Source organism: Siphateles boraxobius, unplaced genomic scaffold, assembly GCF_051911475.1.
Source record: "Siphateles boraxobius isolate OS27281-9 unplaced genomic scaffold, OSU_SipBor_1 3, whole genome shotgun sequence".
Lineage (NCBI taxonomy): Eukaryota > Metazoa > Chordata > Actinopteri > Cypriniformes > Leuciscidae > Siphateles > Siphateles boraxobius.
The window spans coordinates 17,135,185-17,153,025 of record NW_027508919.1 but is presented as its reverse complement, the minus strand read 5'-3'; the positions used below and the strand labels follow the sequence as shown (position 1 = coordinate 17,153,025).

The 17,841-nt window shown below is 36.8% G+C and overlaps 1 protein-coding gene across 2 annotated transcripts; it reads left to right on the top strand.

Annotated features, from left to right (window-relative positions):
- Positions 1–630: 630 nt before the first annotated feature.
- lonrf4 (LON peptidase N-terminal domain and ring finger 4) lies at positions 631–16,951 on the top strand. 2 transcript variants are annotated; one of them, XM_077248032.1, is made up of 12 exons: positions 631–1,559; positions 4,650–4,768; positions 6,082–6,204; positions 6,334–6,504; positions 6,742–6,871; positions 7,614–7,689; positions 10,742–10,856; positions 11,207–11,328; positions 11,560–11,718; positions 12,053–12,215; positions 13,941–14,090; positions 14,182–16,951. In XM_077248032.1, the coding sequence occupies exons 1-12, from the start codon at positions 1,247–1,249 to the stop codon at positions 14,329–14,331; spliced, it is 1,791 nt and encodes a 596-aa protein (XP_077104147.1). In that variant the 5' UTR covers positions 631–1,246; the 3' UTR covers positions 14,332–16,951. The 2 variants fall into 2 exon arrangements, with proteins under 2 accessions (XP_077104147.1, XP_077104149.1); XM_077248034.1 differs by lacking the exon at positions 631–1,559 and adding an exon at positions 4,369–4,447.
- The last annotated feature ends 890 nt before the right edge of the window (positions 16,952–17,841 follow it).

The following is a 17,841-nucleotide window of genomic DNA, read 5'->3' as shown; positions in this document are numbered from 1 at the left end:
TGCAGCCAGACAATGTTGTGTTATGTGATATAGCCATTATCCATGTCACATGTTTACATGATGCAGATTGGTTGGAGGAAATGCAAACTTATACAACCTTTACTGCTCTTATGCAATCTTGTATAAGTGCACTTTAGTCTAACCAGTGACGCAGATTTTAACCAAATGGATGTCTTTATCATTGGTTGGTAATTACAATGCATCTGTATTTGCAGTGTCATACTATTATGTTTTTCCTCACCAGCATGCCAATGAACATATGTTCTACATACACCAGTCCATAAATACACAAACATGAATACAGCAAGGATACGAAGATTTATGTAGGATTTTCGAAGGTAATGTTTATGTAGAAGTTGAACTTGAAGACATTTTGAGATAAATGTTTAAGAAATATTAACAATGTTATTCCTCAGGGTTTATAATGTTATCAGGGACTGCATTAACATCTAAAGCAAAACCTCTTCCCACGCGCGGCAAATGTTAAATTGCACAAAGAAAAGGCAAGAATGCAATTATCAAAGCACAATTATTGAGCACACATGTCCATGGCAAAGTTTGCTTTGTAGGCGTCTGTCATTGAATTAGTGCGCGAGATTCCCTGTTATGAAACGCGGAGTTCGCTGTTTCACAACAGGGTGGAACGCTGAGCGGGAGAGCCAATGGGAAGCACCACCAGGCGTCACGTGTTTTTTTTATTTATGTAATGTAATGGTGTCAGTGGCGAACACAGCATTATCTGCGGTCTAAACACAAGAGGAAGATGTTGATCTAGCAAACTTATAAACAGGAAAATAGAGATACATCGGTCGCTTTTTGTTTTGTCCTTGCACTGCGTTGATGGAGTTCGGAGGAGTCAGCAAAGCCACGCTGATCGGACTGAAGCGGAGTGAACCGATTCATCATACACAACAAGGGAAAACGTTCCTCTCACAACAAAGACTGGGATATGATTGACAACGGATAATCATACATATTAAATCTATTGTCATATATAAAAGTAAGTTGGAGAGGGAATCCTAAAGCATGCTCATAGTCTTGGCACACTCGGCTCAATTTCGCAGAAATTGCCATCGGCCTTTGGAAGCTTATAAAAGCTGTGATCACGAAATGAGATAGGACAGAACTAAACTACCCGTATCGTTTAACTTTTTATGCATGCCACACTTCATGCTCAAGAATCGAGCTGTGTAACTTTTGACAAAGGGCATCAGCTGTTCAACTTTCAGGAGGAAGCTGTCACCGGATGAAAGAGTCCAGAATGGATCTGCTGGAGTGTCCAATCTGTCTGTTCCTCATGTGCGAGCCCGTGACCATGAGCTGCGGTCACTCGTTCTGCAGGAGATGCATGGGCGCTTTCCTGCCCTCGCGATGCCCCACCTGCAAAGAACGATTGAAACAGAGAGATGCGAAAAACATCAAAAACAACGTGTTACTGTTCAGCGTCATTGAGAAATGTTGCCCAGAAGAGACTAAGATGAAGTGTCACATTCAGGAGAAGCTGAAAACCAGCGAGTTTACAGAAGCGCTTCGTATTGCGGACGAAGGGATCGAGATGGGTAAGGATGCAAACTCCGTCAACGAGGCAAATTTCCTTATGCAACCACATCTGGTTTATTGTGCAACAGGGTTTAGTGTTCCGTATCGGTAATGCCAACTGAACATGCAGATGCTCGGACTATGGCTGTCTCAAAACTAGGGTTATGAACGGAGATCGATTCGTTAATTTTTCTATTAAACATTTTTTTAGTTTTTTTTTTAAATTATTATTATTACAGCAACCGATTTAAAAAAAAAATGTTTAGTTGCTTTAAGGCGCTTGCGTTCAAAACACAGAGATAATACAGCGCAACTAGTGTAGTCGAAAGAATCATTCTTGAGAGCCGATTCTTTTTTGTGTGATCAAAACGTATGGATGTCACGAATCGGAATGCCGAAAGAATCATATAAGCCGGTTCATTTGATTAAACCAACACACTTATTATGAGTGTGATTACAGAATTAACCGGAGTCACTTACCCAACCGCAAGTTATTACTAACGTTATGTCTGGCTTAAAATAAACCGTTACTGTTGCATGTTGTACGTAGGTCTCGCGAGATTTTTATCAGTGTTCAATTTTGGTTGTTCACGTGACATAATTAATTTAGTTTGTTCTCATATTTTTATTTGATTTATAGTTAGGACGAATGAATCCACTGCGTTTATACCACCTATAAAAAGTAAACCCACTTTTTGCAAAAAGTGCTAGGTTGTGCAGTCTAGATAGGAAGCTCACCAGATTTTATACAGCAAATTGTAACCTTTATTTTTCTTGCTGTACAGGATATTTGTAACTCATAATAATAGCCGGCTCTTGCTTTTTATAGGACATTTATGCAGTGACAGCACACCTCATTCTGCTGAAGTAGGCCAATGAGTTTGTGAACCTCATATTCACTAATGAAAAAGGAATACATTGAATGCAATTAAAAACCTCCAGAAGCATGATGATTTGAATTAAATGAGGATAAAACTTACAAGGATCTGTAAATAGAATATCAATCATGTCTGTTCAGGACATCACCGTGGAAAATGCATCATAAAGATTATGTAATTAAAGGGTTGGTTCTCCCAAAAATAAAAATTATTTTATAATTTACTCACTCTCATGTCGTTCCAAACACGAAAGACTTCATTCATATTTGGAACACAAATAAAGATCTTTTTGATGAAATCTGAGTGATTTTTTCCCCCTCCATTGACAGCTACACAACTACCACTTTGACGCTTCAAAAGGTTCATACGAGATCGTAAAACTAATCCATATGAATTGAGCGTTTTAGTCCAAATTTTCTGAAGAGACACGATAGCATTATACGCTTAACAGAATTTATTTATTTTTATTCACAAACTCACGCACAAATTCATCAACTCACGCATCAGTTGTGGTAAACGGAAGAGCAAGGCAAGCATGCTTGCTTGATGTGCGAGAAACAATTAGGTTCATTCTTGCGATACGCAGCACGTCATAACTTCTGCAAGAACCAATGAAGTTTGTTCTCGCACGTCAAGCAAAGATGGTTGAGCTTCTGCTTATGTTCACTGATCAATATTTATATGTGAATAAAAGCCTAAATTCAATCAGTTCATCATATAAAGCAATCATGTCTCTTAAGAAGGATTAGATTTACAATCTCTTTATAAACTTTTCGAAGCGTCAGAGTTGCGTAGCTGTCACAGAAATGGGGACAGAAATCTCTCAGACTTTATTAAAAATATCTTACTTTGTGTTTCTATGAACGAAAGTCTTACGGGTTTGGAACGACATTAGGGTGAGTAAACGATTCATCATTTACTCATTTTTGATCATTTTGAGACGATCTAGCCTATCTCATTTAACATTTAATGTACTAAATGCATGTTTAGAATCAGATCAGCCTATAAACACAGGTAGGCTGAGATAATGAAAGCAAAATGCAGTTTGAAATCTGTTTTTTTCCCCAGAAATATTTGCCCTAGATTGCAGCATTTTAACACAGCGTGGGTTAGTTGAAGACTGTTAGAGATTGTCTTTGTGATCCACCTACTCACACACTTGAGAGCAGAGAGCCGTGCTTATTGAAAGCAACAGTGATTTCATAATCTCAGGTCTCCTAAAGGGTTAATGAATACCAGTGAAAATGGGTTAAAACATGTTGTGAGTGGCTGATGTCACTAACAAGGGTAAATAAGGCCATATAAGAATCTCTAGGGGACACATTGGTGAAATAACAAGTCTCCTTAGGTATACAATATACACAAAGGAGACATTACAGAACATATTCTAAGATGCATGAATGTGGTTGTGCAGAATCCTGTGCAATTATTGTATCTCCGACATAATGAGCCATAGTGCATTATAGTGCAGTTTGGTAGTATTGCAAGGCTCTTCTCTTTTAGATATAGCATGAATATTAACATCAACAGTACCATTTGTCTTAGTTATCTAGTTATCTGTCTAGTAACACAAACCCTCCTAGGCAAAACTCAGATGTCTGTCAACTCTTTGAATCCAATTAGAGGCAGTTTCCTGTAAGCTCATCGTTCTGCCCCACAGATACTTTCCCTCTTGTAAAACCGAGAATCCTATAACATAATCTGGTTTGTATTATAACAGCCCGGTTATTTAATCGGTCTGTGTGCACATATATAAGTGAGATAAATGCACCTTGAATATCTGGCCCTCTTTATGCAATAATTTGTAGAAGTTTTGGATTTCCGATTATTGTCAGATCAGATCCCCTTTGTGGTTGAATTTGATTAATCTCTAAAGCACGCTCATCCACCCCTTCCTTTGTTTATCTTATAGCAGGCAAACTGCATTCATTGCATTTGATCTTTATGCATTATACAGTTTTTTCCCCTTATTTTATGCATTATGCTATTAGATGGTCATCTCATGCCAATCCAAGAGGTGCAGATGTTCGGTAGATGTGCACTAAAACACAATGTTCCCTGAAGGTGGGGGGAATGCTTATGCAGAGTGCTGCTGTTCAGAGATTAAATATGTCCATTTGGGGTTCTCTCTTTTTGTTTATGCACATTTAACAAAACACTCCATAAAAGCCTCAAATCTATGTCTGAAATGAGACTGAGGATCATACAGTCCATCTTTTCATGCATCTACAGCCCCGGATGATGTGAGTCTGAAAGTGTGGCGGGCCGAGGCCTGCATGGGCCTCCGTCGCTTTTCTGATGCCCTCCGTGACCTGGATGACCTGTGCTGTGTGCGACCCAATTGGACTGAGGTGAGGGCCATCTTTGCAGACTGTACTGGTTATTTATATGTTGTCTAGGGACAAGACTTTGATAACTGTTTATGAATGGTGTTGACAGATGAGTTATATTCTGCATTCTTAAAATCTGTATCTATTTATTATTCTGCATACTCACGCCAGATTTCTAAAATATCTGTTCTGTACAGTCTCATGTTTTGGTTTTGCGGAAATGACTGAAACAGTTTCATAGTTATGTCATCTCTGTTGGTATGGACAAAGCACATTGTGGTTTGGCATTCTTCCCACAGCAGTTTTCTGGCATACACTCATTTAAAAGAGTATAATTAAATATTAACTTTGAATGGTAATTTTAATAATAATAATAAACATTTATTTGTATAGCACTTTTCATACATAGAATGCAACACAAAGTGCTTTACAGGCATAAAAACAAATTCACACAATGTCAAATATAAAATAATTAAAAACTGAACAACAGATAAAATAGGAGACATACACAACATTCACATAATATTATTATGCTGATAAGCAGCTTTAAAAAGATATGTCTTAAGCAGCCTTTTAAAAATTTGAATACTAGTAGCCTCTTTCACTTCATTTGGTAGAATATTCCAAAAATATTTGGAGCATAATGACTAAAAGAAGCACCACCAGATCGTTTATGGGTAACTCTATAATGTGCCAGTAGATTGGCATTAGAAGATCTTAATCTACGATTCGGAACATACTTTGACAGACATTCTGAAATGTACAAAGGTGCCAGATTGTGCTGATTTTTTATAATCATCACCTGGTAAATTTCAGAAAAAAGCATTAAATCAAAAGTGACAGTAAATACATTTATAACATTACAAAGAATTCTATTTCTTTTAATGTTTTTTTTTTTTTGTAGCTTTACATCCATCGAAGAATCCTGAAAAAATTATCATGGTTTCCAAAAAAATATTAAGCAGCAAAACTGTATTGAGCATTGATAATAATAGGAAAATATTTCTTGTGCAGCAAATCAGCATAATAGAATAATTTCTAAAGGATCATGTGACACTGAAGACTGGAGTGATGATGCTGAAAATGCATCTTTGTCATCAGAGGAATACATTGAATTTTAAAATATATTAAAATAGAAAAAATCTATTTTAAATTGTAATCATATTTTAAAATATTTTTTTACTATATTCTTGATCAAATAAATGCAGCCTTGGTAAGCATAAGAAACTTAAGACATTAAAAAATCAAATGTAGTGTACATATTATGTAACTGTTTATTATGTAAAACCGGGGAGATGTACCTTTATTCCTGAGGATTTTTTCTGTGTTTTTAGGGGTTCTTTCGTAAAGGGAATGTTCTTCTTGAAATGGGCAGACAGACTGAAGCCCTCATCCAGTTCTACCGCTGCCTGAAGCAGCAGCCTGACTTTGCCCCTGCGAAAAACCAGATTAAGAAGGTGGGTCTTTCAGAAAGTTTCCAGAAGTTTGATGAACAGTTCACTTTTCTGGAGAGAGTCAGAACCAAAACATCCAAATATGGAGTAGTTTTGCTTAAAAAATGAATAAATGTTTTACATGATATGCAGATCCTGGAAGCAGAGGGAATGCCTGTACCTGAAGAAGTTCCACGGATCCTGCATGTTGTGTCGGAGTACTTGCAAGATCCCTGTCCCATCACCAGCTCTGTAAGCCCCTCGTGCACAGATAGTCAGCGCTACACGCACAACAGTGCTGAAGGTCAAAGTGATGTCGGGCAGGTGAGGTGTGCGCACAGCACATATGCTCTTGTGTAACATTGGTAATGTGAGCAACTAAAATATGAAACTAAAAAATCTGATTTAGTTGTTATTGTGATGTTTTCTTAAAGATTCTTTTTTTTTTCTCATGAAAATGGACTTTGATGCTGATATGGCAATACAAATAAATTAATTTGTGATGTGAGCTATATGGGAAAGTTTTTGCTCTCTCTCAATGTCTTTCCTGTTCTGTCCTAGAATGCAACTAAAGTGAAGCATGGCACCAGCGGCGAGTGCTGCCTGAGCCTGTGTCAGGCCGTGTCCTTCCTCCCCTCTGCTGAGGATGATGAGGAAATGATGATGAAGAGAGAGGAGAAACAGAACGGAGGTAAAGATATCTTACTAACTGCTCATGGAAACAAATGTAATGCATTCGAATTTATATATGCACCTTCTAGAAATGATGAAAACATTGTTTTTGTATTAAATATAATTCAATAGTATTTTCAAAGTTCAGTTTTTAAATGGATAGTTCCAGTCCAGAATGCTGCAAAGTAGTTAGTTTAGCTGTTTTGCTTCATGCAATTTTTTAATTAATTGTCACTTGATGATGATGATTATTAATCATCATTAATCTTATACTTTTTTTTAAACTACGCATTAAATAAGGAATACACAATAATATATGTAGGTGTTGGTTTCAGCAAATTGTGTGAGACTGGTTTGACACTTTCGCCATAATTATATTCATAACATAGCACATTAGCCAAGCTATATATACAGTATAGCACATCCTCGAGTGACTTATTGCATATGTATACAAAAATCTAATAATATGTCATAAGTACATTGTCATATTTAAACATATGTTATTCATTTTGATATTTGAGATTCCTTTGGATTTTGTAAGTTCTTTGTTCATTAGTAGTTCATAGTAGTTCATTGTTCAACCCAGGTAAACATAATGGTTATATATTCATATTATTATTAAATATTATTATTCATATAAATATTATTTCATTTGAGTTCATAAGCAGTTCTCAAATAATACTGTCTGTGTTTAGACATGATTAGACAACAAATCAGAATGACATTCATTCAAAGTTTATTTTGGTTGTTTGATTCTTTAGGTGTGTGCAGTGTGGGCAGAGAGTCCTGCCTCAGCGTTCTGACACTGACTGATTTTGAGTGCCCTCTCTGCATCAGGTCAGTGGAGATTTATAGTGTGTCCTTTTTCACTGACCTTATATCGTGCTACCAGATCCTTGCATTTTCTTGAACTTTGATATAGTATTTTAATGTTCCAGCTGGCACTTGCTTAATTGAAGACACAATATATTTTTTAATACTTTAACAAGTGTAATTCAATATAGGGAAATTCCATGACACTGTTTTATTCTTGTTTTGTGGTCATACCAGTATTGTAAGTTACTATGGAGCTGTTAAATGCTTGATTCTGAGTGGTTTACAAACGTTCTAAGGTGTGCAATCATTTTTATGGAAACGCCCAGCTAAAGTCGTTCATATCACTTCGTCAAATGATTTCAGAGGTCCTTACAGCCTACAACAGCAAAAGAACAAAAAACTACAAAGACATTGACCAAGTAAATCGATATAACAAACAATAAGATACAAATGACAAACTATATCCATTTACATTTATTAATTTAGCAGAGGCTTTTATCCAAAGCGACTTACAAATGAGAACAATAGGAGCAGTTAAACTAACAATAGGACAACAATATGCAAGTGCTATGACCCTTCCCAGTTTAATCTAACGCAGTACCTGTATTTTTTTAAATAATTTTTTAAAGATAATTGATATAGAATAGAAGATAAAGTATAAATCTTAATGGATCAAGTGTTGACGAAAAATATGCGTCTTCAGCCGTTTCTTGAAAATGGACACGGACTCAGCTGCTCTGGTTGAGTTGGGCAGATCATTCCACCAGCAGGGAACAGACCAGGAAAAGGTCAGAGAAAGAGATTTTGTGCCTCTTTGAGATGGCACCACAAGATAGCGTTCACTTGCAGAGCGCAAGTTTCTGGATGGCACATAAGTCTGAAGTAATGAGTTTAGGTAAAAGGGAGCAGAGCCAGTGGTTGTTCTGTAGGTAAAAGTCAGTGACTTGAATTTGCTGCGAGCAGCAATTGGAAACCAGTGCAATTTTGTGAGGAGAGGAGTGACGTGTGCCGTCTTCGGCTCGTTAAAGATCACTCTAGCTGCAGCATTCTGGATGAGTTGCAGAGGTTTGACAGAGCGAGCTGGAAGACCTGCCAGGAGAGCATTACAATAGTCCAGTCTGGATAGAACAAGGAGTTGTGTAGCACGCTCTGTAAGGAAGGGCCTGATCCTCCTAATGTTGTACACCTCACCTCTCCACGACACTCTAAAGGACCTACCTGAGAGGTAAGACTTGAACCATTGGAGTGCGGTCCCCGAGACGCCCTTCGTCTTTAGGATTGACAGGAGGATCTGGTGGTTAACTGTGTCAAAGGCAGCAGACAGATCCAGCAGGATGAGAACTGAGGATTTGGAAGCTGCTCTTGCCAGTCTCAGAGCTTCAATTACCGAGAGCACGGCAGTTTCAGTTGAGTGTCTGCTTTTGAAACCAGACTGGTTGTTGTCCAGGAGGTTGTTCTGTGTAAGAAAGGAAGAGATCTGGCTGAGAACAACTCTTTCAAGTGTCTTCGCAACGAATAGAAGAAGAAGGATTACCAGTCTGTAATTTTCCAGATGTGCTGGATTTAGAGTGGGTTTCTTAAGCAGTGGGGTTACCCGAGCCTGCTTAAATGCTGTGGGAAAGTACCCATGTGAAGAGAGGTGTTTATGATGTGCATGAGCGCGGGCACAACTGAGGAAGAAATTGCTTAAAGTAGATGAGAATAGTGAGAATAGGATCAAGTGGACAGGTAGTAGGGCGATTGGAAAGGAGGAGTTTGGAGACTTCTGCCTCTGAAAGCAGAGAGAAGGAGGGTAAAATGTTTGTGTTAGCTGTTAAGATGTGTGTGTCAGTTTGTGGTTTGGTAAATTGGGCGCTGATGGTGGTTGTTTTATTAATGAAGAATTTGGCAAAATCATCCGCTGATAGGGTTGATGAAGGAGGAGGAGGAGGGTTGAGAAGATAGGCGAAGGTTTTGAAAAGCATGCGAGAGTCAGAAGAATTGTTCATTTTGTTGTGATAGTAAGTCATTTTAGCAGTAGAGATATTAGCAGAGGAGGGATTGATAAAGACCACGGTCAGTAGGATCCTTTGATTTGCCCCACTTCCTCTCTGCACCCCCGAGTTTAGAACGATGTTTGTGGAGAACATCAGATAACCAGGGGGCAGAGAGTGTGGTGCGGGCTGGCCTGAAAGGAAAGGGGGCAGAAGTTGTCCAAGCAGGATGTTAAAGTGGAGAAAAGAGTATCAGTTGCACTGTTAGTACCTAATGTTGAGAGCTGATCAGGTGGAGGAAGTGTGGATGAGAGGGTGAGAGTGGGCATAGGTTTTACCGAAAGGTGACCTGTGGAGGAGTTTCATATAACATATCACACACACACACACACACACACACACAAACACACACACACACACACACACACACACACACACACACACACACACACACACACACACACACACACACACACACACACACACACACACACACACACACACACACACACACACACACACACACACACACACACACACACACACACACACAAACTTGTTGTCAGTGCTGCCCTGCATCTTTATCAGTAAAATAGTTTTGCAACTGAAAAGCAGTTTCTCAGTTACGTGACTGTTCTTGAATCAGTTAAACTTACATCTTCACTATTAGTTAGGCGCTGCTTGCGATGAGATGCATAAGAAATTAATGTTTAAAGGATAAGAATCTGTCATATGTCTTGAAATAAAACATTGAACAATGTTTTGAGGCGTAGTAACTCTAATGTAAGCAGAATATATTTACTCTCGGCTGTTGAATTATTTGAAAAATAATGTACAAAATAATGCACTACTATTTGTAATAATTAAGCGCCATGTTGTTAATTATTCCTTATCAATTGTTATTATCAGTTGATATATTTCTGCAAAGTGATCCACTTCTTAATGAAATGGGATAAAATCAGATTAAAATTTCTATCTGTCTTAATGAGGATTTTATTCCAGAAGACCGTAAGAGCTGTTGTGCATAAACAGATGTGTTTATTAACTTCCAACCTCTTATTTGTGCTCAATGGATCACTATCATGATCAATGGATTAAAGGTTATTCTATGAGCCGGTGACAACACCCTGTGGACACACGTTCTGCAAGAACTGCATCGAGAGAAGTCTGGATCACAATCTACGCTGTCCACTCTGCAAACAACCACTGCAGGAGGTACTAGTGAAACACAGACTGTTACAATAATCACATGTGTGTGTGTGTGTGTGTGTGTATACATGTATATATATATATATATATATATATAACATTCTAACTTTATTTCAAAAATGCACTTGTGAGATATAAAGTTGCAATTGTATTATTTTATTTTATTTAAAAATTTTACAATGAAATGTTTAATGTTTTTCACCTACAGAATAACATGTCTTAAATCAGAACTGGTTCTTCTAATTCAAGTCAATCTCATTATGTTTTCATAATTTAAAGTAAATAAAATAAAATAAAACAGAACAAATCATATTACATAGCAGTATAAGTCTCACCACATTACTTCCTATTCCCAGTATTTTAAGAACAGGAAGTACAACCCCACAGTGCTGTTGCAGGAGATTATTTGCCGCCTCTTCCCCCAGCAGTTGGCAGAGAGGAAACAGGTGCATGAGGCAGAGATGGAAGAGCTCTCAAAGTGAGTGCCCCTCTCCACGATAACAAAAAAAAACAGTGCTCCTGCCTATTTATTGCAAAAGAGTTTCTATGAACGAAATTTCCCATGCTGCTGAGGTCTGGAAGAGCTCCAGTATCTGCAAAATGTATAAAATGGTGTCTAGAAGTCTTCACACAATATCAAAAGTCTTCTGGACTGTTAAAGGCTCTGATAAAGTGTGCCATCTTTTAATTGACCATCTTTTATCTCCAGTTTGACCAAGGACATCCCAATATTTGTGTGCACGGTGGCGTACCCTGGCATCCCTTGCCCGCTTCACATCTTTGAGCCACGCTACCGTCTGATGATGCGCAGATGTATGGAGACGGGCACCAAAAAGTTTGGCATGTGCAGCTATGAACATGGCAAAGGGTATACAAATAAAATATTATGCAGCTAACATCTGTCATTTTAGGTTATGCTAGCTTCCACACTTACTGATTTTAAGAAACTTAATTTAGGCCTTATTAATTCTCAAATTATATACATACAGCCATGTGCAAAAGAAAGGACACCCTACAGAATTTTACGGTTTTACGTATCATAAAAATCATCTGGTTGTTAGCAGGTCTTAAAATTAGGTAAATGCAACCTCAGATGAACAATAACACATGACTTATTACACCATGTCATTTATTTAACAAAAGCCATATATATACAGTATATATACCTTACAGTGTTTTGATACTATAATTTCCTGTCACAGCTTTGCAGATTATGGCTGCATGTTGGATATTTTGGAACTTGAATTGCTTCCTGATGGTCGCTCCTATGTGGATACAGTGGGAGGCAGTCGCTTCCGAGTGCTCAGGAGAGGACAGAGAGATGGCTACCAAACTGCTGATATTGAGTACCTGGAGGACCATAAGGTCAGAAGTTACAGATTGCCATAACTCAAATTTCAGATCTAAGTCCAAGAAAAAGGCACATTGGAAGAAGTCTTTAATGCAATACAGCATTATTAAAGCACATAAAGACTGTATGGCAAATATGAAAAAAATTTAATCTTATAACCATATAATACAAGTTCATCATGAAAATGAAATTGCTCTCATGGGGCCGTACCACTAAAACATTCTAGAATTCTATGTAATCTATTTTTTAACTGTGGTGATTTCAGTTAGTTTAGTCAAATCTTAACATAAGGCTTAAGATAGGAAGTATCTTTAATACAGCCCTTGATGTACTTCTCATCTTAAAGGTTACAGTCTCTTGTCACAATAGAAATCTGGCACATGCTTATCCGAAATGTTCCTTAAATGCAACACTTGCATTCTATAATGTATATTAGTATTTAAACCAAAGTGCTGCCTGTACATAACTATAGAATCAACTCTTAATGCGCATGTGAACGCCATCAGCATCTATCACAGGTTCGCGTTTAAAGTCTGTTTAGAGAGAACGGCATCGTCTTAGCGGCCCCTAATTTAATAACAAACTATCATTTAGACGGAAGTGAATCAATCAAAACTAACTTTAGCTGGAAAAAACATTTTTCAAGAACCACTATACAACTAAACCAATCTCTGTTACCTTAAATTATATGTTTATCTCTGTAAAGCTGCTTTGAAACAATCTACACAGTCTCTGGGATATTATTCTACCCATAGAAAACCGTGGCTGTAGCAAGCTCTTTTTGTCATATTATTATAATCTATCATTTTAATAACTGTTCATCACAAATAGTTTTATTATATTATATATTTTTAACTATAGTGAACATGCATTTCAGTATATTATATTAAAATATAATGATCTGAATTCCTGCATAAAGGTGGATCGTTTTAATACTGCTTTGACCCGTTGTGGGACACTTCCTCAAGATTGAAATTTGTGCAGAAGTTTCTCACACTTTCTATACACTGCACTGCATAGGAAGTTGTGGTGTCCACTGAGGCTATATGTGGAAGCGATCATGATTGTTGTGATCACTCAAATAGTACAGTGACACCAAGATGATTGTCACTATAATAATAATAAAGCCATTTGGCTGCTGCAGTTATTTTCATTGAATTGCATCTGGTTGAGCTCACATACTTGGGTTTTTATTTCTCGGTTTAACTCAGTCATTTCAACAGGTTCAGGTTGGTTCTGACTCTGGCAATTAAATGTTTATTAATGAAATATTTAAGGCAAGTAGAGCCACGGAACAGTGTGGTGTTTTTTGTTCAGTTATCATTATTAGTGAATAAGGTTTGACTTTTTAATCTTCTAGTCGTTTTCCCAATGGTTATGTGTCTCAACCACCTAAATAAGATGTTGAACATTAAATGAAAAGCATGCATAAAAGATTCATGAGGAGGTTATTACCACTATCACAAGCCTCAGCCTGTTTGCATGATAGATTGCTTATAATGGCTGTAAACATGAAACCTTTTGTTAGCACTGCAAATTTAATATCAAGTAAATACTTAATGTCACTTAGCGTTAATTGCAAGTGTATTCATCGAACAGCTTGTGATTAACTGCCTGTCAGTCAACAAATTCAAGCTCTTTTCTAACTCATCTTCATTATGATTTCACAAGCATTGTTTTATCATCAGGTTGAAGAAAGCGTATAAATAACAGTAAAACTTCTACTTGTTTGTGTTTAGGTCGAAGGCGCTGAGCTTGAATTACTCCAGCTTCTCCATGACAGCGTGTATCAGCAGGCGAGAGAGTGGTACCATCGTCTGAACAGCCGCATTCAGGAGCAGATCAGCCGGCAGTACGGCATCATGCCTGAGAAAGAGGACAACATTCAGGTCAGAGCACACAGAATATTGTTTATTAGCAAAACCACCGATCTTGCGTTTTAACTTTCTACAAGAATGAATGTGTTTTTGTGCGTTGCAGGCGTCTGCTAATGGACCGGCCTGGTGCTGGTGGCTGCTGTCAGTGCTGCAGTTAGATCCAGCCTATCAGACCACCGTTCTGTCTTTGACTTCCCTGAAGGATAGACTGGGTCATCTACGCATCGTACTAGAATACTTTTCTCAGAGCTAGGACAGAGACACATTATATGCCAATATTGCTGATCTCATCACATGCATGCCCCACGGAAGATTATTATTCTTTTTTAAATTTGTCACTTTTTTTTTCTTCTTATCATAATCCATACACAGGATCTTGTGCTTGGTTAAAAATAAGAGGACTTGTTCCAGTGGCTGTACAACTATTGAATTAGTCATTGAACTAATTCCTACTTAGTCAAGCACCAAAGAATTAAGGATTTGTTCTACACAGAACAGCTGTTTATTGGTTCACGCTGTTCGCTTCATTAAACATCATCAGAGTGGATGCCAAATGTTGCAGCTAGTTTTGTAGACATACATTTGAGATGTTTCCAGTACTGCTGTGCCCTGGACAGGATTTTTTTTTAATGCGTTGCTCACATTTGTGGCCGAGAGGTAAACGGTTGGCCCAAGGTTCTGATCACTGAATAGGAGCTCATTGATTATGTTTGAATGAAACGCTTATGACTACAGACTCAAAATCTCACAATTCCGGCCGTACGTTTTAGTAGAATCAGAAATAATATTATGAGGAGTTACATTAAAATTGCTATACTAATGACAGAGAATGCACTTCCTTTTTTTCCCATGAATGAAAGCTGCTATTTATGCTGGTTTCATTTTTAGTATTAAATCTGTTGCAAGCTTGCTGGCATAACAATGAGGAGGAGAGAGGAAAGAATTCTATCTGTCTGTAATATTTTTTTTGTGAAAGAAATACTTTTATTCAGCAAGAATGCTTAAAATCGATCAAAATTGACAGTTTTATAGTTAAACATTTATGACATTACAAAAGATTTCTGTTTTTAAAAAATGCGGTTCTTTTGAACTTTCTCGTATTCATCAAACAACAACAAAAACAGTTTCCACAATAATATTAAACAGGCAACTGTTTTCAACAACAACATAATAATAAAGTTTTGCCATCACAGGAATAAATTACATTTGAAAAATATTCAAAAGGAAAACAGATGTTTTAATTTTAATGATAATTTACAGTATTATTGTTTTTACTATATTTTTAATCAAATACATGTAGACTTGATGAGACTATAAAAAATTAAAAACATTAAAAATCTTACCAGCTCCAAATGTTTTAACAGTAGCGTACAAAATTCTCAATCAAACAGCAGTTTCTGACTTGTCATGGGCACCAGGGCCGTTGTGGGAGGTGTTGTGAAGGTTTTAGCCATCTGGTTGATCAGTACAGCTCTCCAAACCTCTTTGTGTCAGTCATATTGGATTATTTATGTGCTTGTGCCTTGTGTTGGGCCTTAATCTGGTTTCAGATATTTAGTTAAGGAGGACTGTGACTTTTACTTTCCTTATTTTTTTCTTCTGTTTTAGTGCCACATTTTGAGGAATGTTAAAACTGCAATGTTACATGTGAAGTAACACTTAAATGGGTTTAAAACTTTGTTTTTTTACTCTGGTGAATGTGCCATTTTTATTTTTAAATAGCTGGAAGTCCAACAAGGGTTAAAATGCACGCACCTGCACTGTCAAATAATTTTTTTGGTACTTGACACATTTTTCAGATTTTATCTGTTGTGCACTGCTCTAAAGATTACTGTCAATTTGCCATATTAAGAACCAGTTATTAACAGGTAGGTGCTTGACTTTCGACCCTGTTTTGAATGCAGTATGCCTAAACATGTACTGAGTGTCTTGTTTGAGGAAATATAAATCTGGCTAGTCTGAGGAAAGATTTTTAGGGCTCGTCTATTAGGTACAAAAAGGTTCTTAAGCTGAGATTGAAAGAAGCCTCAGTTATGTTTCTCATGAGACTGCAATGAATCAGAGAGACATATAAAGGGATTCAAATCAGAATAGGATTTTATTTTAATTTGCTTTAGTAATTTAAATAATAGAAACGTTACTGATTGTTGCATCTAATGTGGTGTTTCATGTCTATGGTGCCCTTGTTGTCTAATATCTCCCATCCTCAGGATTAAGGACTTGAAAATCACTTACAAATGCTTTCAGAACTGTTGCTTCATCTGTAGTGTGACTCAGTTACATGCTATCGAGTCTGACAATGTCAAATGTTCACCCTTCTGTTTATTACTAGTGTACGTGAAAGTGGCAGATCATGTGGTGTTGCTTTGGAATAGTACACGTGCAATGTGTGACTTTATTCTTCACTAATAGTCTCAAAAACAAGGAGAAGGACTCCCTGTAAACTTCAAATCAGTTGAAGAGCTATAAAAAAGAGTTTGGTTTTATTAGTCCACTCAAATCAAACTCAATAATCAAGATTATATCCATTGTTTTGTTAAGAAATTGCTCATGAAGCAAATATTTTCCAGTCAATGGCAAATAATGATAGCTTATTTGTTTTTAAATTATCATTGGACTCTGATGCATAGTATTTTTCTTTTCTTTCTTTCTTTCTTTCTTTCTTTTTTTGTCACTAATTATTTTATTGTCATATATTGATGTGTTTGGAATTAAAGCAGCCTTTGCCAGAGTATTTTATAATTTGTAATCCCTGGTGTAAACTAGGGGCCTGTATCAGTGACTTTTCTTTTCAGAGATTTGTTGTATAACTCTTAAGGAGTTATACGATATGCATTATACTACAATAAATGTATCATGAAAATCATTCAAAATATGATTGCTTTTCTGTCATTGGAAATTGCAAAATCAAATTAATAATAATAATAAAACATTCAAATCAAACTTATTTATTTATAGTTTTTATTACCAAGCATCCACTAGATGGCGTCATACAATCACATGATTGGCACCAGATTGTCTGATGTATTAGCATCTATCAGCGTCTTCCATTTCTTTCCGTAAAAGAGTAAAGATGTTAGTTTGTTCCCCTTTCCAAGCAGACTGGTCTATCATATTTTGCTAGTTTTGTCAGTAGGAACTATTGTTACTTTGTATGTATGGACAAAATATCTTTACTTACATCAAGGTCCCATGCACTTGTTAATGTTAGTAAGTTTGTGCATAGTTCACTCAAAAATGAAAATTCTGTCATCATTTACTCACTCTCAAGTTGTTCCAGACATATATGAATTTCTTTCTTTCAACACAAAAGAGGATATTTCGAAGAATGTCGATTACCAGTTGATGGGACCCCATTGACTTCCATAGTACTTTTTTTCTCTCTCCATACTATAAGTCAGTGGGGTCCAATGTTAGCTTATGTTAATTAAATAGTATTAACAGATACAACGTTAGGTTTAAAAAAAAGCAAAAGAGAGAAACTCATACAGGTTTGGAACAACTTGAGGGGGAGTAAATTATGACATAATTTTCATTTTTGTGTGAACTATCCTTTTAAGAAACCATCTGATAGCAATGTGGATATGTTTGTTGCTCTGCAATTCACAGTGCCCCGTAGTAACATCTTACAAGGTAAAAAAAAAAAAAGGATGACATCTAGTCGAGAAGACTATTAGCCAAATAATATTCACGTTAATAAGATATTGGTTGTTTTCGGAATTTGCCCCTATACCCTGATATCAATTTCAAATAAATTTGTAGA